Source organism: Marmota monax, unplaced genomic scaffold (assembly GCF_021218885.2).
Source record: "Marmota monax isolate L192 unplaced genomic scaffold, Marmota_monax_Labrador192_F-V1.1 WCK01_AAM20220418_F8-fsc00006, whole genome shotgun sequence".
NCBI lineage: Eukaryota > Metazoa > Chordata > Mammalia > Rodentia > Sciuridae > Marmota > Marmota monax.
Genome location: NW_026693712.1, coordinates 18,416,066 through 18,439,447, shown reverse-complemented (window position 1 = coordinate 18,439,447; position 23,382 = coordinate 18,416,066). Strand labels below are relative to the sequence as shown.

General features: G+C 33.5%; 1 protein-coding gene across 6 annotated transcripts in view; it reads left to right on the top strand.

The window, feature by feature from the left end:
- Ankhd1 (ankyrin repeat and KH domain containing 1) overlaps window positions 1-23,382 on the top strand; it is a 126,671-nt gene that overhangs the window by 42,650 nt on the left and 60,639 nt on the right. For 5 of the 6 annotated variants that reach the window (XM_046460029.2, XM_046460028.2, XM_046460027.2 and 2 more), the window contains exons 3-10: window positions 13-169; window positions 1,765-1,912; window positions 3,113-3,260; window positions 7,818-8,051; window positions 10,095-10,189; window positions 16,916-17,153; window positions 17,766-17,957; window positions 22,788-22,897. In XM_046460029.2, the coding sequence (XP_046315985.1) occupies window positions 13-169; window positions 1,765-1,912; window positions 3,113-3,260; window positions 7,818-8,051; window positions 10,095-10,189; window positions 16,916-17,153; window positions 17,766-17,957; window positions 22,788-22,897 (1,322 nt within the window). The remainder of the gene's footprint in view (window positions 1-12; window positions 170-1,764; window positions 1,913-3,112; window positions 3,261-7,817; window positions 8,052-10,094; window positions 10,190-16,915; window positions 17,154-17,765; window positions 17,958-22,787; window positions 22,898-23,382) is intronic. The other variant, XM_046460031.2, reaches the window with a different exon arrangement.

The following is a 23,382-nucleotide window of genomic DNA, read 5'->3' as shown; positions in this document are numbered from 1 at the left end:
ACGGTCACGAAGGAATTGGCAAGTTGTCAACTGCTGATGGTAAAGCTTTTGCAGATCCTGAGGTACTCCGGAGATTGACATCCTCGGTTAGTTGTGCTTTGGATGAAGCTGCTGCTGCACTGACACGGATGAGAGCAGAAAACAGCCACAATGCAGGACAAGTGGACACGTATGTGTTTAATGCTGTTTATTAGACATCCTTGGATTTTACCAATTTTGGTTAAATATATCTTTTGGAAGAGTTTATAAACCTTAGCAAATGGATATTAGAATGGATATTACATTTTAAGTGAGTATATAAATGTATGTATATTATGTAGATATAAAATTGATCTTTTTATTCTTGCATCCAACTCCTATTCATTGAGCATTCATGTGGAATATATACTAGAGTATATAAGAAATCCAAATTCAACATAATGAGGCCCTGTCTCAAAAAAAAAATAAAAATAAAAAAAGTCTGGGGTTGTGGCTCAATGGTTAAATGCCCCTGGGTTCAATCCCTGGTACAAAGAAAAAAGAAATGCAAACCGAAAACCAGGTTTCTACTTCTAAGTTACTTATTCTAGAGGTTATAGTAGTGAACTCTAAACTGGCTGCTAGAGAAGTAATAAATGAAATGGGTTACTAATGTAGTAGTCTAGTTGCTTACTACTCAGATATTGCATGAGCATCACATCAGAGCTTGTTAAAAATACAGTATCTTGTTGCTGGGGATGTAGCTCAGTGGCAGAGCATTTGCCTAGCATGTGTGAGGCACTGGGTTTGATCCTTAGCACCGCATTAAAAAAAAATACTAAACAAATAAAGGCATGTTGTCCATCTACAACTATAAAAAACATACAATATCTTGGGGCTGGAGTTATATAGGTCAGTGATAGAGCAGTTGCCTAGCATGTGTGAGGCACTGTGTTTAATCCTCAGCAATGCATATAAATAAATAAAATAAAGGCACATTGACAACTTAAAAAAAAAAATATATATATATATATATATATATATATGTATGTATATAGAAACACAGACTCTTGGACCCTACCCCAGATTACTAAATCAGAATCTGCATTTTTTTTTCCTTTTTGTGGTACTAGGGATTGAATTTACCAGGGGTACTCTACCTGGGCACTATGGAGCTGAACCCCTCCTTTCTTCTTATTTTTTATCTTGAGACAGGGTTCTACTAAGTTGCTAAGGATGGCCTCGAACTCGTGATCCTCTTACCTCAGCTTCCCGAGTGGGGGGATTACAGGAATTTACCACCATACCACCAGAATCTACAGTTTTTTTCCCCCAGTCATTCTCTAGTAGTTCTCCCTTCTTCCCTTCTCCTGTAGAATCTACATTTTAATAAGAAATGTGGGTGATTTTATGCACAATAAAATTTAGGATTCACTGATGTGGTTAGTCATTTTATAGTAAAATTATTTTCTTAGATTTTCACCTTCACTGTTACCAAATAAGATTGTAAATGGAAATTATTTGAAGCATCTAATACTTCAAAAGATTTTATTTAAAATCAATTGTATTATATTAGAAAATTTTGAATGATAACATTATTGTTATTTTCAAATTTATTTTTTGGCTTCGTTGATGTGAATAATTAGAGTTGCAGACAGGATGCTCAGCAAATAAGATGTTCCTACAATATAATTTTTCTCTTTCTGTAGTAACATTTTTGTATGTGTGACTCTATACTTGATGTAATTTATCATAGGATCCTCAGTCTTCTTGTGTCAGGTAATTGTTGAATGGTTTTGTTTTCAGTCGCAGTCTAGCAGAAGCTTGTTCAGATGGAGATGTGAATGCTGTTCGCAAATTGCTAGATGAAGGCAGAAGTGTAAATGAACATACAGAAGAAGGAGAAAGCCTGCTGTGTTTGGCTTGTTCAGCAGGGTATTATGAATTAGCACAAGTAAGCAGAAATAATCTTTAGTAATTAAAATTGTAGAAAGGTTTTGATGTTTTATTTATTTTTATTACTTATAATTCAAGGCCAGGTTCTCTCCTTCCCTTTTCCCTTTTTGGCAATAGGCAAAATATAAATTTTCACAATTCATTTTATTGCCTGTACATGCAATGAGCATTGTTCATTTTTCTACCACTTTCTCAAAACTAGTTCTAATGAATAAGAAACTGATAGAAATAATAATTATATTTTAAACTTTTCTTTAGAAACAATATGCAGATAAAATAGGAAGAAGTGCTTTATTTCCATTGCATTCAGATTATCCCAATTCTTTTAGTGTTTTTCCTTTAGTGTTAGAGCAATATTGGGAAAGTCATATTTTTATCAGTTAATTTGTATCTAGTGAGTGTAGTTTTACTGCTGTCTTGTTAGATAACCTGAAACATGACACAACATTTTTTTGGGTGGGGCGGGTAGTGGTACTGGGGATTGAATCCAGGGGCCCTTAACTACTAAGCCATAATCCCAGCACCGCCCCTTCTTTTGTGGTGCCAGGGATTGAACTCAGGGCCTTGTGCATGTGAGGCAAGCATTCTACCACCTGAGCTATATCCCCACCCCCCCCAGCCTTTTTTTTTTTTTTAATATTTATTTTTTACTTGTAGTTAGACACAATACCTTTATTTTATTTATGTATTTTTATGTGGTGTTGAGGATCGAACCCAGGGCCTCGCACGTGCTAGGTGAGCGCTCTACCACTGAGCCATAACCCAGCCACCACCCCCACCACCCCTTTTTATTTATTTAGAGGCAGGTCTTGCTGAGTTACTTAGGGCCTCTTAGCTAAGTTGCTGAGCCTGGCTTTGAAAAACTTATGATCCTCTGGCCTCAGCCTCCCGAGCCTCTGGGATTAGAGTTGCACCTGGCTTTATAACACAACTTCTTTGACCGTAACAGTCACATTTTATAATAGGATGGCTAATGGGATCTTACTTTATTTAAAGATTAATATATTATGGTATTATAAGATATAGCATCTGACCTGGCATTATGAAAAGTAAAAATTTGTGTGTTTTCCTCAAAAGTGATTACTTTTGATTTTTCCTCATCCCTCTAAAATATCTTCCCCAATTCAATGTTCTCTAGAAATACTATTAATAGTAAGAATTGATAATTTCTTTCTGTGTATGTTCTTTTGTTTTAAAGGTACTGCTAGCTATGCATGCTAATGTTGAAGATCGAGGGAATAAAGGAGACATAACTCCCTTGATGGCAGCTTCCAGTGGAGGTTATTTAGATATTGTGAAATTATTACTCCTTCATGATGCAGATGTCAACTCCCAGTCTGCAACAGGTATGCAGAGAATGATAATGTTCATTGGTATATAAATTGATAACAAGTAATTATAACCTGAGAGATGCAAGTTTGATTCCTGGGGAAACCCAATATAAACTGTATAGAAAAAATATCTTAGCTTTTCTGTAGAATCTCTGAAGAAAATATAAATTAATTTGATATCTTCTAAAGTCTTTAAAACAAATATAATTTATTTGGTTAATATTAATGGTTTTTCTGCTGCAGTTTCTTTTTTTTTGCCACAATGATATGTAATGCCATAAGGAGGCAAAATTATGAAGTATATCTCCTGTAATTCCTTATCTCATTTAAATACAACTTTCTTGATTTTAGGTTATAGATTAACATGAGAATGTTTACCTGGTAGGGTTTTTCATGTGAATTGTGCTGAATACATTTTTTGGTAAGATATTCTTGTGTATCATAAAAGCTACCCTAGTAAGGACTACTCTTAGTTATTGACGTGTCACAGACTCATAGCTGTGACCAGCCTTTGTCATATGTCTTGAGCTGTAGACGTAGATTTGGTAATGAGTTTCCTTGAGTCATAGTCTTTTAAAAAAGTGTTTCCTGGGGCTTGGGTTGTGGCTCAGTGGTAGAGCGCTTGCCTAGCATGTGCAAGGGCACTGGGTTCGATCCTCAGCACCACATAAAAATAAATAAATAAAATAAAGGTATTGTGTCTAACTATAACTAAAAAATAAAAAGTGGGTTTTTTTGGGAGAAGTTATGCAGATGGGGATATATACCTTGCTAAGTCATGTAGTAAATGTAGGTTAAAGATAATTATTAGGAGGAAAATATACCTAAAACAATGAATTGTCTTATGAATAAATCTGTAAAGATAAAGAAGTTAAAAAACATTAAGAAATAAATATGCATAGAAAGAAGGTGTCGAGTTTCTCTAAGTTATATAATGAAAGAAAAATAGTAATTGTGAGTAATACATTAGAATATTTTATGAGACTGATGGGTTACTTGTGCTGAGGAAACTTGCAGTAGAATATTTTTGATAAAGAAGTGTTGAAAGCAACTTTTCAAGATGACATTTAAAGTATTTGAAAAGTTGAAATATTTGAATGTATTTTTGTTCTTCTGCAATTCTTTTAACACAAAGAAAGTTTTAAAAATTCAGTTTTAGGAGATATACATTTGTTATTGAAGAGTAATACAGACTTATTTAAAGCTTGCCTAATATTTTTTAGTATTTTATTTAATTTGATGAAAATGTATTTGTTCATTCTTATTTGCTATTCTGCACTTGGCTGGTTGAAGATAATATATCTATTATAATCTATTTTCACTTAGTTTACCAAATAATCAAAGAGACAATACCAAGAAATAAATGTACAACAACATAATTTTACAGTAACAGTTTTTCAATAGAATATTAAGTGCTTCAGTGCTATGACAATAATGTAAATGACTAAAAAAAACCATTATTGCTATTGATACTGCTGCTCCTACTACTACCACCATCATTACTACTACCTGATGTTTCCCTATATTTTTTCCATTTTTATATGTAATGAGAATGTTAGTCTTAGGAAAGTGGACTGTTTTGCCTGCCATTTAGTTCAGCTGATTAGCTTGACAAATACTGTGGTTGAACCCTTGAAAATGACTCCTTGTATTAATTTAATTTGGAAAAATCTCACATTTACATAAAGAAAATACATTTTAGACAGTATTGGTAAACTACTAAATTTACTTACTTAATTTTTTTTATCTGATTATAAAAGTAACATATGCTCATTATAGAAACATTGAAGCTAGATATGGTGGCACAGGCCTGTAACCCCAGCTACTTAGGAAGCTAAGGCAGGAGGATTACGAGTTCAAGGCCAGCCTGGGCAATTTAGCAAAACCCTGCCCCCAAATAAAATAGAAAGAGCTGGGATATAGGTCAGTGGTAGAGCACTTGTCAAATGTGTGTGAGATCCTGGGTTCAATTCCCAGTAACTGTCAAAAAAATTTGAGAAATGTGGGAAAGTAAAAAAGATCAAGGAGTATTCTCACAATCTTTGTGACACAGAAATACCACTATTGCCATGTTCCATTCAATATTTTTAATGTAAAAAGATGCATAGTTGAAATCATAACCCTATGTGCAATTTGTTTGACTTCGCTTTTTTTTTTTAAAGTTCTTTATAAATATTTGCAAGGTTTGTGTAATATTCTATTGTGTTGCTAGAACATCATTTTTGTTTTTTGCAGTGGGGGCATTCATTGATTGCTGAACCACAGCAAAAGATTTAAAATTAAGATGATAAAATAAAGATTTTGATTCCGGTTATCAATGTCATGCTAGGTACATACTCCTTTGAGAAATATGCAACAAAATAGTATATTGAAACACAGATACAATAGTACACAGATTAAAAAAGAGATCTAAAGTAGATATAGGGCTGGGGGTATGGCTCAGTGGTAGAGCGCTCGCCTAGTGCGTGCGAGTCCCTGCGTTTGATCATCAGCACCACATATAAAATACATAAAATAAAGGTATTGTGTCCAACTACAACTAAAAAAATATATGTAAATATTTTTTTTATAAAATAAAGTAAGTATAGATGAGGGGGGAATGGGGTTGTGGCTCAGTGGTAAAGAGCTTGCTTAGCACATGTCAAGCACTGGATTCGATCTTCAGCACTACATAAAAAACAAATAAATAAAGGTATCGTGTCCATTTATAACTAAAAATATTTTTTTTAAAAAACTCAAATATTGTAGGTACATATGTAATTCCTGATCTCTGGCCTTGCCTGTCTTCTTTCATGGTTTCTGAGGAACTGGGAGGGGATAGGGACTCTGAAGTTATTTGAAACAGTTGGAAAAGCACTGGATTGTTCCTGTATCTTTAGTTTTTTAAAAAGGAGGTGCTGCATTTGAGAGAAAAAGACTTTCTTGAGGTCAAGTTTACTTTTTTTTTTTTAAAGCTCAAAAGGGGTATACTGTATAGAAGGAAGGGGTGTCATGAAGCAGACAGTAAGCATATACTTTACAAAAATTTTTTTTAAAATTTTTGTACTGGGGATTAAACCCAGGAGTGCTTAGCCACTGAGCCACATCCCCAGCCCTGTTTTTCTGTTTTATTTAGAGACAAAGTCTCTAAATAGTTGCTTAGGGCCTCACTAAGTTGCTGAGGCTGGCTTTTTTACCGCGATCTTCCTGCCTCAGCATCCTGAGCCGTTGAGATTATAGGTGTGTGGTACTGTGTCTGGCAAGCATACACTTGTTTGTGGTGCTAGGGATTGAAACCAGGGCCTTGTGCATGAGAGGTAAGCACTCTACCAACTGAGCTATATCCCCAGCCCAGGCATACACTTCTTGATAGACTCCTCTCTACACCTCCAGATGCTCAATGGAATACTCTCCTCGACCATGTACTCCTTCCCATTTCCATTGATGGCTTTTACTCGTACTTCATTGGAAAAATAGAAGATTTCAGAAGGAAATTACTTCATCTTCTCACCAGTAAATTTATAATCAGGCTCAGTTTTTAATTCATTCGTTCATTTTGTCCAACAAACTGTGCCTACTGCCTGCATGTTAGAATCACTTAGGGAAATTGTTAAAAATATAGGTTTGTGTTCCTTCCAGACTCCAAAGCAGTCCTCTAGGGAGAGGTCAGGTTTTAAAACCATAGCTCTGCACTTCAGCTCTGTTGGGGTATATGTTAATCATTCTAGTCACTTGCTTTTACTTCCAGTTTCTTTGATATTAGATATCCTTTCTTTCCTTTAGGAATCCTACTCATCTTTTCAAGTCCAGTACAAATGTAGCTGTTTCTTCTTTGGAAAAGCATAAACCTAACAAACAAAAAAACTCCACAGCTTTATTGAGATAAAATTCACTTGTATAAGGGTACAATAATGATTGTTAGATTTCAAGAGTTGTTCCATCATCAATATAATCTAATATAATTCTAGAATATTTTTTATCATCACAAAAGAGTCCTATGCCCATTTCAATAATTTCAGACTTAGCCACCACTTGTCTATTTTCTAACTACAGATTTATCTTTTCTAGGCATTTTATATTGCCCAGACACTTATAACATATGGTCTTTTGTACTGACACCCCCCAGCCCTTGGTGATACTGGGGATTGAACCCAGGAGTGCTCTATTACAGAACTATATCCCCAGACTTTTGAGACAGGGGCATTTTTTTTTTTCCTTTATTTTACTTTGTATCAAGGATTGAACCCAGGGACACTTAATCACCAAGCCACATCCTCAGCCCTTTTTTATGTTTTATTTTGAGACACAGTCTTGCCAAGTTGCTGAGTCTGCCTTTGAACTTGTGATCCTCCTGCCTTAGCCTCCCAAGTCACTGGGATTACAGGCATGCACCACCACTCCCAGCCGTATTGGACCTTTAAGAGCATCTTTTAATTAGGAGAAAATTAAGATAATTCTGTAATTAGTGACAACAACAATAACAAAAGAACTTGAGATGGTAGTTGTAGTGTTTTATGTAAGGGAATTAAAGAACTATAACTGACTATAATTATATTTTGTTTCGGTTTCATATTTCTCTTTGTTCTTCATTAGGAAATACTGCACTAACTTATGCCTGTGCTGGAGGATTTGTTGACATTGTGAAAGTGCTACTTAATGAAGGTGCGAATATAGAAGATCATAATGAAAATGGACATACCCCTTTAATGGAAGCGGCCAGTGCAGGTCATGTGGAAGTTGCAAGAGTCCTTCTAGATCATGGTGCAGGCATCAACACTCATTCTAATGAATTCAAAGAAAGTGCTCTTACACTTGCATGCTACAAAGGTACTCTATATATATGTATGAATAGTTATAATTTTTTTGACAACTTTGAGTAGCAAGTATTGAGTATTTGAGTTAACTTTGTTTTATCTGTGCTATAAGATTATGTAGTTTATACGAGATTATATAGAAAGCCCATTTTTAGCCTGTATTTTCTGTAGTATAGTTTCCCAGTGTATGTTTCTTTTATTTTAATTTAAATTTATTTAATTAGCTATGAAGTCAACCAAATCACTTAGTACAGACTGAGATGGTTTCCATTACTTAATAACTTTTGTTTAATATTGTTTTTCCCCACCTTTATTTAAAAATAATACACACATAAAAATATTAATACATACTTGATACAGAAAACCTGAAAAATATGTTAAAGCACACAGGAATTTTTAAATGACATATAATGTCACCATCTAAAGGTAAAGAAGCTTGTAAACAATATTTTAGCAGTGTACTTCCAGTATGTTTTTAAGTATGTTTATAAAGAAGCACATATACATATATATATATTAAAATAATCATACACTAACACTATTTTATAGACTGCTTATTTTATTTAACAGTATATCATAAACATTTTCTCATCTCAACAAATGTTCTTGCAATATAACTATTGATGATCACATAGAATTATGTGAGTAGCTTAGTTGCATATATTACTAACTAAAATGATTTGAACAAAAGAGAAGTCTAAGAGTATGTTCTCTGCAGCTAATATGGTGGTTTATTTGTCATCATGATAGAATTTTATTTTTCTATCATCCGAGTATATGAATTCTGTCCTCAAAGTTACTTATAAGCCAAGATATTAGTTAGGGTCCCAACAATTCATTTTCTAGGAAGGCTGAAAAAGGTAAGGGCAAAACAGGGAGTGCCATGCCAATTTAGTAAGCGTCCTTTAAGGAATCTTTCAAGAAGTTTTTGCCTTATAACTCACACTTTCATCTCATTGGCTACACATTGCTACAAGAGAGGCTGGAAAATGTTGATTTTCAGTATTTAAGCATGTTGTCACCCAGATAAAATCAGAGTTATGTTATTAAGAGAGAATAAGACAATGGATATTGGATAGGTTACTAGCAGTTTCTGCCAAAGACATCAAATGGATACACCATAATTGCCTATTGTTGGACACTTGAATTGTTCCCAGTTTTTCACTATTATTAAAAACACTGTGATAACATTCTTGTACAGACATTTTTGCCTAATCTCTGATTATTTCCTTAGGATAAATTCCTGGAAGTGGAATTGCTGGGTCAAAGGGTATGGACATTTTTAAGGCTTTTGATACATATTGCCAAATTGCCTTCTAGAAAGGTTGAACCAATTTACACTCCCACCAGCAGTGTTTGAGAGTGCCCTTTATCCCACCCTACACCCTCACCAACACTGGGTATTATTCTTTTTAATATTTGCCATTTTGATAGTTAAAAAGTGGTGTCTCATTTTAGTGTTTATTTCTTTAATAGGAAGGTTTAATATCTTTTTCATCATTTTTAATATTCATTTGTATTTGTTTTTTAAATTACCATTTCATATACTTCACCTATTTTTCTATTGGAGTGTTTGTCTTTTTCTTACTCACTACTAAGGCTTTTTATATATTAAATGTTTCAAGAAGATTGGAATTATTTTAAAGGTATTTTTCTTTGCCTGCTTATTGCCACAGTGAGTTTATGGTTATTTTAAAGCTGTTTTTTTTTTTTTTTTTTTTTTAGAAAATGTGATCCAGAGATACTTTACCTGGCTTTCTATTTGATTGCATTGTTTTGATTTGATAAGTAATTTTATAGAGATTAAATTAAGAAATAATCATTATTGTATTACTTAACTAGAATTTGGACCAATTTAGTCTTTAAAATCTAGATAATAGGACCTTGATGAGAGCCTGCTTATTGTTTTTGAGTTTTGCTTTGTAGAATTGTCATTATTTATTGAATTCAAAATAAATTGTCATGAATTGTATGTAGACATCTGAAAGAAAAAGATGCTTTATTTTAATACTTACATATTCAATTGATAGTCAATTCTTAAAATTTTTTTTTAAAGGCCATTTGGATATGGTTCGCTTTCTACTTGAAGCTGGTGCAGATCAAGAGCACAAAACAGATGAGATGCACACTGCCTTAATGGAGGCTTGCATGGTAATTTTAATTGCACCCTTCTTAAAATTTAATAAGAAGACATGTATTTAAATGTCTGAAAATTATTAATTAGTGTTTGGTTTATATAATTTCTTATCTAATTCTCAATTAAACACAGTGAATGCTTGAATATCTGTGTTTTGGGAATAGGACTATAACATGTAATCCTAAAGTAATGTATTTGGCTTTAGAGATAGTGATAAAACTAATTTTGGAGATAGTAGACATATTTCTAATGTTTTTATAGCTTGATATTAAAACCTTATAAAGAAGACTGGTCTCAAAATATCCTCCTAATATTTTAAGAGTGTGTACTCTGGATAGTCTGTGTAACCTTAAAGACATTGCTTCTGTTGGATAAATTTTTTTTTTATAAAGATAGAGTGAGAGAGGGAGGGAGGGAGAGAGAGATAATTTTTAATATTTATTTTTTTTTAGTTTTCGGTGGACACAACATCTTTGTTTGTATGTGGTGCTGAGGATCGAACCCGGGCCGCACGCATGCCAGGCGAGCGCGCTACCGCTTGAGCCACATCCCCAGCCCTGTTGGATAAATTTTTAATCCAAATATTTTGTCAAAGAGAATAATCATGTTTAATTCTGCCAATCCAGAAACCATTTTTCTTCTCTAAGTACATAGATATCATACACATGTGTATCTATAAAAAGTATATCAAAGACATTCAAAGCATTCTAAGAAATTCGAAGGCAGCTTTACTAGTGAGAAAATGACTCTCAAAGTACAAAGTTTGAGATATGATTAAGTAAACTTTTCATTACCTTTGTTAATTCTTATTTTGTTGACTGCTGCTGTGACAAATCACTCAAAATATAATGTCTTAATACAATAGGCACTTAATAATCTTCCATATTTCTGGGTTAATTGAGTAGTTCTCTTGATCTCTTTCAATAGGGGAGAGTTTCTCATGTAGCTGCCATCAGATAGTGACTGAGTGGAATTTCTAAGATGATATAACTCATATGTCTGGCACCTTGATGAGGTTAGCGGAAACGCTGAGACTTCTCTCACCTTAGTTGCTCTCTCCATGTGACTTTTTTGGGCTTCTTTACTGAAAGCTGGATCCTGAGGATTGCGTTTCAAGAGGCAAAAAACTGGCACAGCACCATTTCTACCATGGGGCAGCACAGTTCCAAGTGGGGGAGATGGGCATAAAGTTCATCTCTTGATGAGGTGGTGTGACAAAGAATTTGCAGGCATATTTACACAGCTCTTCAGAAATTTTGTTATTTTTTTTTAATCTGAAAAGTTCTTAAGACACATCTGTATTGCTGTATTTCCAAATAGAGCCCTTGTATCCTGTTCTACCAAATATATATGAGATTTCAAGGTATTCAATAAAATGCATTGTGGGGAAAAAATATGAACTAATAATCTGTATAACTGATTAACAATTGGAAAATTTAATATATTTGCTTTAATGATTCTCTTGATTGCAGAGTAAACCAGGAATTTACTTTTAGAAACGACTTTCTCAAACTCTTAGAAATTATGAATAAACTATAATGTGTTTAAGTTAGGTATGACTTATATACAGTAAACTGACTGCCAAATCTCAAATGTAATGGCTTGAAATTTTATAATTTTATATATTTATATACCCTTATAACAACCAGATTAAGATATAGCACTCCAGAAAACTCACTTATGCCCCTCTTTAATAGTAAACACTGTTGTATCTTCTGTCATCATAAAGTAGTTTTCCTGTTTTCGAAACTCATATAAATGATATAATACAATAAGTATTCTTTTGTGTCTGACTTCTTTCATTTTGTTCCATTTTACAGTAATTTTCTTTTTTCATTTCTGTTTAGTATTCCATTGTATAAATATACCATTTTTTTTCTTTTAGTCTACTATGATGGACATTTGTGTCATTTCCAGATAAAAAGCTGCTATGAATATTCTTGTATGTCTTTTGATTGATAATAGTAACTGTTTCTGTTGGGTATATGTCTAGAAGTAAAATCTTTAGATGGGATGATTTTGACTATTCTCTTTTCATTGGTCTATTCAGATTTTGTATTTTTTCTTGAGTCAGTTTTGCTAGTTTGTGTTTTTAGGAATTTGTCCATTTCATCTAGGTTATGCAATTTTTTGGCATAGTGTTCATAGTATTTTTTTATGATCCCTTTTATTTCTGTATTAATGTTCCTTCTTTTATTCCTGGTTTTAGTAATTTTGACTCTTCTCATTTTTTCTTTGACAGTCTAATTAAAGGTTTATCAACTTTGTTGATTTTTTTTTCCCAGAGAATCAACTTTGGGTTTTATAATTTTTCTTTATTTTTCTATAGTCTATTTTATTTAATTCCACTCTATTATTTCCTCTGCTTTCTTTGAGTTTATTTTGTTATTCCTTTTCCATCTCTTGAGATGGGACCTTAGATTATTGATTTGAGTCACTTCCTTTTCTAATCTGATGCTTAACTGTTGTAAATTTGCTTCTCAGCAGTGTTTAAGCTGTGTCCTACAAAGTTTGATATGTTTTTTTGTTTTCATTCAATTATCTTTTAAAAATTTCACTTGACTTCCTCTTTGACTCATGGATTATTTTGATTAGTTTCCAAATGTTTGAAGATTTTCCTAATAGCTTTCTGTTAATGATTTCTAGTTTGATTCCATTGTTATTACTTTGTACAAAGAAAGACAACACACTTGATTTCAGTTCTTCAAAGGTTAAGGTTTGTTTCCTGACCTGGAGGGTTATATACCCTTTGTGGGCACTTGAAAAGATGGATATTCTGTTGTTGGGCAGAGTATACTTTGTCAATTAGATCTGTTGATTGATGGTAATTACTACTTTATCCTTTCTGATTTCCCATCTGGTTGTTCTCATAATTGTTGAGATACTGAAATCTTCAGCTATACTTGTGGGTTTGTCTGTTTCTTCTTTAGTGTCTTGACATTTTTATCATATTTCACATTTTAGAATTTTGTCATTTGGTGCATACACATGCATTTTTAGAAGTGCTGTGTCTTTTGGGGGGTGCATGGACCTTTTTATTATTATAGAAAGTCTCTCTCTGTTTCTGGTAATTTTCTTTGCTCTAGAGTCTCTTGTTTAATATTTATGTAACTATCACTGTTCTCCTTTGATAATGCTTACCTATAAATGTTTTATTCTTTTCTTTCAACCTGCCTGTGTCATAATTTTGAAGTGTGAATGCCTTATAGGTAGCATATATTTGGATCATGATTTGTAATCCACTTTGTCAAGCTCTGTTTTTTAATTGGTTATTTAAAATAGTCCATTTACAGTTATATAATTATTGATATGGTGTTTTATGTTCTATGTCAAAATTTACTTTTTCATCCCTTTTCTCCATTTATTTATTTATTTTAACATATCATTAATAGTTTTAGGATCTTTTTCTGTTAACTCCTATATTTGATTCCTGGGATTGCTTTTATTGGTTATTTGGTGTCTTGATTATAAGTTACTTTTTTCTGGTCTCTTACTTTATCTAGTAATTTTTTTATTGTAAGCCATACACTGTGGGTGATTGCTTTTAGAAGCTCTGGATTATACTTTTTTATAAAAAGATTATACTGTCCTCCCTTTAATACTAGTAAAATTTATCCTGGCAGCCAGTTATATTGTCAGTGGATCATTTTGATCCTGATGAGGCTTGATTTTACCTTACTTCTACAGTATAATGACTAGTTCTTGGGAATTACCTATCATCTCAACGGAAAGTCTGGGGTATTTACCACAGTGGCTCCATTTTGACTTGAGCCTGAACCCCCAATGTCTCTAGGCTTTCAGTAGCTATTTTCTGCTATGCATCCTGAAGTCTCATCTTTGGCCAGCTGAACTTAGGACTTGCCCAAGTATCTGAAGAACTTGTGTGTGTGTGAGTGTGTGTGTGTGTGTGTGTTGTGTGTATGTATATGATGCTATGTATTGAATCAGGGACATTGCATATGCTGGGCAAGTTACTCTAGTACTTAAGCCTATGAAGAGAATTAAGCCTATGTAAGAAAATTTTATATAAATTTTTGGGAGTTCTCTGTTTTCTTCTTCTCTATATCCTGCCTCCATTCTCCAAGTCCTGACTATCTTAGTTACCTTTTATTCTGATATTTATTCCTTTTTCCCAGCCAAATTTTCACTGTTTAGGCTTTATTTCCTTTGGCCAGTTTGGAATATACACTGGGAAAAAGCTGGAATGAGAATGTAGGCTTTATTTCATGTCCTTCTTTCTTTCACAGCCCTTGCTTGATTGCTATCCAATTTCTCTGAACAGTTGTTATAAACACCTGTGCATATGCTTGCACGCACATACATATATGCACATAAGCATACTACTGTTTCTCTCTCCTTTTTTGTGGTACTGGGGATTGAACCCAGGTGTGCTTTACCACCGAGCTACTACCCTGATACTTTAAAAATTGTTTTTATTTTGAGATAGGGTCTCATTAAGTTGTTTCCTGCTGCCTTAGCTTCCCAAGTCTCTGGGGTTGTAGGTAGTGCCATAACACCCGACTTCCCCCAGCTTTTAAAATTGGGACAGTGAGTCCAATTCGAGCTACTTTTTCATGGCTAAGATCAAAGTCTTAGAATTTAAAAAAGAATAACTTTTTCTTAATCTTTTTTAGTTGTAGATGAACACAACACCTTTATTTTATTTATTTATTCTTATGCATACTAAGCATAGAATCCAGAGTTTCACATATGCTAGGCAAGCACTCTACTACTGTGCAACAATCTCAGTTCCAAAATAAACTTATTTTTTAAAATTTTTTTACATACATGACAATAGTGGAATGTATTACACTCATTATTACCCATTTCCAAAACAAACTTTTCATGCTATTAGGCCTCTTAAGATTGAATTGTTCTTTTTTTATATTAATTTTTAATTCTTTTCTTGGCAGAAATAATATTGTTCATTAATATCAGAGAGTAGCTAGTACAATTTCTCAATATATGAACTCAAGATATGTGAGCAGAATCTATAGTCTTCAAAAATTCTAGTAAATTCAAGTAAAACAACTTGTTGAAAAGCTTCAGGGTCTAGGTACCACAGCAATTCTCCAATGTGTAGGCACTTATAAATCCTTATTTCATTTTGAATTCAAAATGTGTTTCAAATACCAGATAACTAAATGTACTTTATTTTACATACATTTAAAGTATTAGTAAAACTAAAATTTTAATGTAAAACCATCTGTTTTGGGCATTGCATTAAAAGTAGTTTTAGTTGGGCTGGTCATTTAATTAATACATAATGAAACACTTAATGGATACTGAAATTCATCATTTAATTAAGGTGTCTTTAAAAAAAATTTTTTTTGTAGTTGTAGATGAACAGAATGCCTTTATTTTATCTGTTTGTATGTGGTGCTGAGGATGGAACCCAGTGCCTCACATATGCTAGGCAAGTGCTCTGCCACTGAACTAAAGCCCCAGCCCTAATTAAGTGTTCTTTAACTAGTTCTATAATAAAAGATCTGCCCAGCCTTGTAAAATCTTATTTTTGTACTCAGCATGTGCTTTTTATTAGTAATATTTTGGTTATTTTTAAAATATAGAACAACATAGTATCTGACTTTATTGTCTCACAAGACGCATTAAGGCCTACATAAATTTTAAAGTCAAGAATTTAAAACTCAGGACTAAAGGGGGTAGCTCATTGATAAAGTGCAAGCTTAGTATGCACAGGCCCTGGGTTCAATCCCCAGCACCAAAGGTAGGGGGAAAAGAGAAAGAAAAATTAAAAAGAAAGAAAGAAATAGAATTTGAAGCCAGGCGCGGTGGCGCATGCCTATAATCCCACCAGCTGGAGAGGCTAAGGCAGGAAGATCATGAGTTCAAAGCCAACCTCAGCAAAAGTGAGGCGGCGCTAAGCAGTACAGTGAGACCTAAATGAAATACAAAATAGGGCTGGGGATGTGGCTCAGTGGTCAAGTGCCCCTGGGTTCAATCCCTGGTACCCAAACCCTAAACAACAATAACAAAAAAAGAAATAGAATTTGAAATGTGTTAAAGAAGGATATTTATGATGATAAAGGGACAGAATGTATACCTTCCTTGAGAATGTTTTACTGTTAATTACTATCTATGCAGATAGATTTATACTAAAATTATTTACAAATAATATTTTTAGTTTTTATGTCTTTGTGAAATTCTTTGCCTCATTGCAACAAGCTATTGTGATAAGGAAAATATGAGATAGAATGATTCCACAGTGGCTTATTATCATAGTGACATAATATTTTACAGAGTTTGTTGTGTTATTTTTTTGCCAAGCCTTTGTTTATAAAATAGATCTAATATAGTTGCCACAAGTGAACAGGACACCCTGTAAGTTTGAGGGTCAGCAATATTTGACCTGGCAGTTGTATAAAGAGTAGTTATATTGAGGTTCTATTAACTATGGATTTAATAGTTTTTTGAACTTAAAAGAATGTGGAAGTTAAAATTATTTAGAATTGTGATTGTATGACCCCAAGTCTGATTTCTTTTTAAAAATTTTTTTGACTCAATGTTTAAAATAAATTCTGACTCAAAATTAAGGAAAAATAATTTAATATTACTTTAAAATAATATTAGTGGACTTTTCATAATTCTCAGATGGTATGCTGCCTAAGCTAATTCTTCTAATCTTCCTTTCTGTCTTCAATCTGTTGCTTCTCTTCTCCAACTTAAAAAATCTCAAAACAAAAAAAATTATCTCCTTGCTTTACCCTGAAAATCTGCAGGATGGACATGTAGAGGTGGCACGTTTGCTTTTGGACAGTGGTGCTCAAGTGAACATGCCTGCAGATTCATTCGAGTCTCCATTGACGCTAGCTGCCTGTGGAGGACATGTTGAATTGGCAGCTCTACTTATTGAAAGGGGAGCAAATCTTGAAGAAGTTAATGATGAAGGATACACTCCCTTGATGGAAGCTGCTCGGGAAGGACATGAAGAGATGGTGGCACTACTCTTAGCACAAGGTAAAGCAGTTATATTGCTTAAGAAAGAATTTTAAATTGGGCATGGTGGTACATTCCTATGGTCCCGGCTACTGGAGAGGTTGAAGTGAGTGGATTGCTTGAAAATCCCTGAGTTTGAGACCAGCCTGGGAAACAAAGGAAGACTGGATCTTTAAAAAAAACAAAACAGAAACAAAAATCTGGGCATGGTGCCACATGCCTGTAATCCCAGTGACTCTGAGAGGCTGAAATAGGGGAATTAGAATTTCAGGGCCAGCCACAGCAACTTAGTGAGACCCTAAGCAATTTATTGAGACTTTCTCAAAATGAAAAGGGGGTTGGGATGTATATAGCTCAGTGGTGAAACGCTCCTGGTTTAAATCCCTAGTACCCTCCCCTCCTTTCCTAAAAAAGAGTTTTCTTCATATGTTTTATGTCAGTGTCAGTGAAGGTTACTATGACTAGAATATTTTTTTTTTTTTTCCATTGATGATAACATAAATTCTCAGCATTCTGGAAAGAACCACCAAAGCAGAGAAGACAGAGTTCATAAAGTTGATTATTGCAACTAACACTAATATTTTTATTGTAATTCTCTTGCATTTAGTCCGATTTATTTTTATGTTTTCCTAGGAGCAAATATAAACGCTCAGACAGAAGAAACCCAAGAAACTGCTCTTACCTTGGCTTGCTGTGGAGGATTTTCTGAAGTTGCAGATTTCCTCATTAAGGCAGGGGCAGATATAGAACTTGGCTGCTCCACACCTCTGATGGAGGCTTCTCAGGAGGGACACCTGGAATTGGTTAAATATTTGCTGGCTGCTGGTATGTGATTTTAAAAATACCTTGTGCCAAAAAAAGACATATGTAAATAATGATTCACTTATATGTAGTCTATAAAACAGTAGAACTCACAGAAATAGAGAGTAAATAGTAATTACCAGAGTCTGGGGGGAGGGATTTGGAGGATTAAAAGGTGGATGGGAAAAGGGAGACAGACCTTAGTCAAAGGAAATAAATTAGGAGGAATAATTGTTAGTGACCTATTACATAAATAGTAACTATAGTTAACAATAATGCAGTATGTATTTCAAAATGTTCTCACCACAAAGACAGTTTTGTAGGATATGCCAGAAAAAATTAATCCAGATAGATGTAAGCTTTTATGTCTTTTGGAAATAATTCAGAATTTTTCATTTTAGCCATGTTTGATATATTGTTTAAAACTTGCTATATAGAGAAATGCATCTGTAAAGAAAAGTAAAATGTTTAGCAAAACTCCATTTACTTTTTAAACTTTTGTTGTTACCATTAGTTTAAATATAGCCCAGTTTCAAAATTTCCTTTCAATTATTTAAGTAATATTTAAAATCAGATTGTTAATGGTTTGGATGATTTACAGTTTGGACAAACCAACCATAAAACCGACCTTTTTCCTGACACAGATACTTGTATTATTATTCACTCTAATTTGTATATGTGTTATTTAGTCATTATTCCTCCATCATTTTCTGTGACTGTGTTCCATTCAAGAGTCTTTCTCTACCAATGGTTACCTTTCTGTATTCTTTCCATATTCCTCACTTAAGCTAAAGTCATACTGTTTCTAAAAGAAGGAATAAATGTATATTAAGAAATCATTGCAGTTGGGTTTGGTGACACATACCTGTAATCCCAGCGAGTTGAAAGACTAAGGCAGGAAGATTGTGAATTTGAAGACAGCTTGAGGAAGTTAGTGATATCTTATCTCAAAAGTTAAAAGTTTAGAAAAAGGTTAGGGGTGTAGTTCATACATAACATGCCTGTGTTCAATGCCTAGTACTGCAGCAACAGCAACAACAAGAAATAATTGAACACCAGGCATTCTGCTCAGTCTTATGTTATCTCTATAAATTGTTCCCAGTCCCTGTGTAGAAAGACATATTAAACATATTCTTGTAGATCAGGAAACTGGTGCACAGTTATGTCACACAACTACTCTAAGGTAACCAGACTAATAGTGATAGAGCCAATATTTAAATTTAGAACTCTAGATAATTATTGTTTCCTACTCTATCACCATTGATTCTCATATTTAGCTTCTTTTGCTGATTGGAAGTATGTAGTTGCCAGAATTATCTCAGGAGTTAGAATCACTTTTTTATATGATCGCCAGCTAAAATTTTTTTCTCCTATTGTGATTCATTAAGAAGAATCACACATAGAGTATGATTTATTTACATGAAGTTCTTATAGTGTAGCACTAAAGAAAAATCCAGTAGGTTTTTAATGCATTGCTTATATAATTAAAAAAAAAACAAAAAACTTTAAACTTTTTCATTATAGTATTTTTTAATATTTATTTTTTAGTCATAGTTGCACATAATACCTTTATTTTATTCATTTAAAAATATTTTTTAGTTATAGTTGGACACAATACCTTTATTTTGTTTATTTATTTTTTATGTGGTGCTGAGAATCAAACCCAGGACCTCACACGTGCTAGGTAGAGCATGCTACCGCTGAGCCACAACCCCAGTCCTATTTATTCATTTTTATGTGGTGCCGAGGATTGAACCTAGGGCCTTGCGTGTCCTAGGTGAGGGTTCTACCACTGAGCCACAACCCCAGCCCCTTCATTATAGTATTTTTGAAATATAGTATAATGAACTCTTAAGAACCCATCACCCAGTTTTAAGTGGGCAAATGTTTAATTTTAATTCATGACCAATCTTATTTTACCTCTATACCTTCTATATAATTTATTGTACTGGGGATTGAAACCAAGGGTGTTCTATGTCAAATTAATTAACTTATTTATTTATTTATGTTACTGGGAATTGAACTCAATACCTTGTACATTCTAGGCAAGTGCTGTACTACTGAGTTACATCCCCAGTCTCCCAAACCATTCCCCTCAACCTTTTTATTTTTTTGTGGCAGGGTCTTGCTATGTTACTGAGACTGTCCTTGAATTTGGGATTCTCCTGCCTTAGCCTCCGAGTTGCTGTAATTACAGGCGTGTGCCACAATGCCCAGCACCCCCATTTGTTTTTATGAAATCATTTTTTATTTAAAAATAAACACTTTTAAAAATTTGAATATATTTTAAAACTTATTTTTGTTAAATTATCAGTAAATACATCAGTATGCTTCTGTAAAAGATAATTTTAAACCATAGCCATAGTACCATTTTCTACCTAAAATTTTTAGTATTTCTTAGCAGATATCTTAGCACATTTCATATTTCTTTGATAGTTTTATAAATGTGTATGTTTGTGTTTAATGATGAATTTAATCAGGTATCAAATAAGATTCACACAGGCTGGGATGTAGCTTAGTGGTAGTGTATTTGCCTAGCATGAGTGAAGCCCTGGGTTTGATCCCCAGCACCACAAAAAAACGATTCATACAGACACTATAAAGTAGGCTCCCCTTCATTTTTCTTTTTTTTTTCTTGTAATGTTTTGTTTGAAGAAGTAGTATATTTATCCTTTAGGTTTCCCAAAGTGTGGATTTCGCTGATTATATCTCCATGATTTTATGTATTTGTTTTTCTATTCCTTTCATGAATTAATAGTTAGATTTAGACACCTGTTTATAATCAGGTTTGAATTTTTTTTTTTTTTAAGGGAAGATTTCATAGGTGGCATTAATGTACTTTTTTAGGAGGGAATAAATGTCAGTTGTCTCTCTTTTTGCGATATTATTAGCCGTGATCACCATTGCTTAGATTTCTTAATACACTAGGGTTGCAACGTGGTGATATTCTAAATTCTAGTATTCCTTTCTTGTTTATTAGCTGGACTATGTCTGTCTATAAAGAGAAACTTCCCCATAACAATTGTTTAGTTGCCCTTAAGTACAGTTCATATAAGAATGGCAGGATAAATTTTTAATTTGTTTTTTCCTTTTTAGTTTTCAAAATAATGAGATGGTACCCTAGCATTCATCAAAGGTAGCCATTGAAGTGGTTTTGTTTTTTGTTTTTGATTTGAACATCATTTTGAACTTTTAGATTTAAACATATATATATTGGCTTTTACTTCACCACAATCATCATTCTTTTTTGCAAAAAAAAAGGGGGGGACAATTTGAATATCATTTGTCAATAAGGTTGGCCCCTAAGTCTTTTTTGTATAACCTCACTGGAGTCTCTTGATAGTTTCCTTGCTTTCTGATGTGGCCAGGCGTTCCAGGCTCATCTTGTTCAGTTCCTGCTCTGTACTTAGAGTCCATAATCAAAGCTTGAAATGCTGCTTCTGCTTGGTTTATCATTGTCCCTAGGCCTTTTCAATTGGTCAGGGATAGAAAATATGTATTTTTCTTATAGATAGAAAATACATTGTGAGCCAGGCATGGTTGGTGCATGCCTGTAATACCAAGGACTCAGGAGTGAGGCTGAGGCAGGATTACAAGTTTGAGACCAGCCTCAGCAATTTTAGTGAGACTCTAAGCAACTTATTGAGACCCTGTCTCAAGATAAAAAAATAAATAAAAGGACTAGGAATATGGCTCAGTGATACTCGAGTGCCTCTGAGTTCCATCACCATACTGAATAAATAAATAAATATTTTCTATGGAAACTTCCAGTTCAGAATCTCAGGGTTTTTATTTAACCTTAACAATTATATCTGTATTTTCTCTTTATGGTTTTTTGTTGTTGTTGTTTGTTTGTTTTGTTTTTGTGGTACTTGGTATTAAACCCAGGGCCTCAAGCATGCTAGATAAGCGCTGTCACTGAGCCATATTCCATCTGGCAGCCAGCTGTGGAGGCTGAGGCAGAAGTCAGGCTCAGTAACATCGATGCACTGTGCAACTCAGTGAGACCCTGTCTCCAAATAAAATACAAAATAGGGCTAGGGATGTGGCTCAATGATTGAGTACCTCTGAATTCAATCTCCAGCACCCAAAAAGTAAAAAGAAAAGAGCTGGGGATGTGGTTCAGTGGTTAAGTGCCTCTGAATTCAATCCCTGGTACCAAAAGAAAGGAAGGAAAAAAAAAAAAGAAAGAAAGAAACTGAGCCATATCCCCATCCATTTTTAATTTTATATTTTATTTTGAGATAGGGTCTTGCTAGGTTGCTAAGGCTTGATGTGAACTTGAAATCGTCCTGCCTCAGCCTCCCTGGCTGGCAGGATTACAGGGGTGCATTTTCATGACTAGCACTGTTTTCTCTTAACTATGTCAAAAATTTGGGGGTTTTTACTACTTATTTACTATTACTTATTTTACTATGATATCCATAGGATCATTTTAGAATACAAATCAACACTGCCACTATGATTTCCAAAAATTGTTTCTTTATTTTTGCAACTCTTTTATTTCTTAGAGTATGTCATATTTCTTTTTTTAATTTGTGGTGCTGGGAATTGAACCCAGGGCCTCACGTATATAAGCACACTCTTATCACTCAGATATATCCCTAGCCTGTAAGATATATCTTATTAGGGATGAGTGTATAGGCAAATTTCTAAGTTCTAAAATTATTTGATTTAGTTCTTTCCTGTGTGGCTAAAACATTTTTATGAAGCATTTTTAAAAGAAAACAAGGCTACTTACAATGCATTCTGATATGTTTTCACATTTCGAATTCGACAGTTTTACCAGATTGTAAAAGTGAACTAATATAATTGTGTAGTTCACAAAATAAATGCATTATTTTTGTTTGCTAGGTGCTAATGTGCATGCTACGACAGCAACAGGAGACACAGCCCTGACTTATGCTTGTGAAAATGGACATACAGACGTCGCAGATGTTTTACTTCAAGCAGGAGCTGATTTAGTAAGATATTTTTTATTTCAAATATTTTTTTATGAATCTTAATATTTATGTTTAATGTTTACAAAACACTAGTAAATATCAATAGTTTGTATACTTTATATAAAATAACTGTAAAAAATGGTTACTTGTGGTTCTTGCATGTATTAAATATATTTAAAAACACATTTAAAAGTGTTTAATAGGGCATACTGTTTCTTAGGTAAAACTATAGTTCCTTTTTATACGTTACTCCCAACTGATGTTTCTGTACTTTTTAAACTGACCTTTATTAGACAAATCTTAAATTCAGTGATATGTTCACAAAATAGAATAATATGTCAAATCACTTTGATTTCTTTTGTTTATTTGATTTGACATTTAAAAACAAAGGTTTTTATTGTTAACCATCCTCCTAACAGCATTATTAAAACATTCTGTTTCACTGTTCTTCTAGTATTTTTTGTTTACCGTTTAAAACTTTCATATTAGATGGAAGGTTCATACAT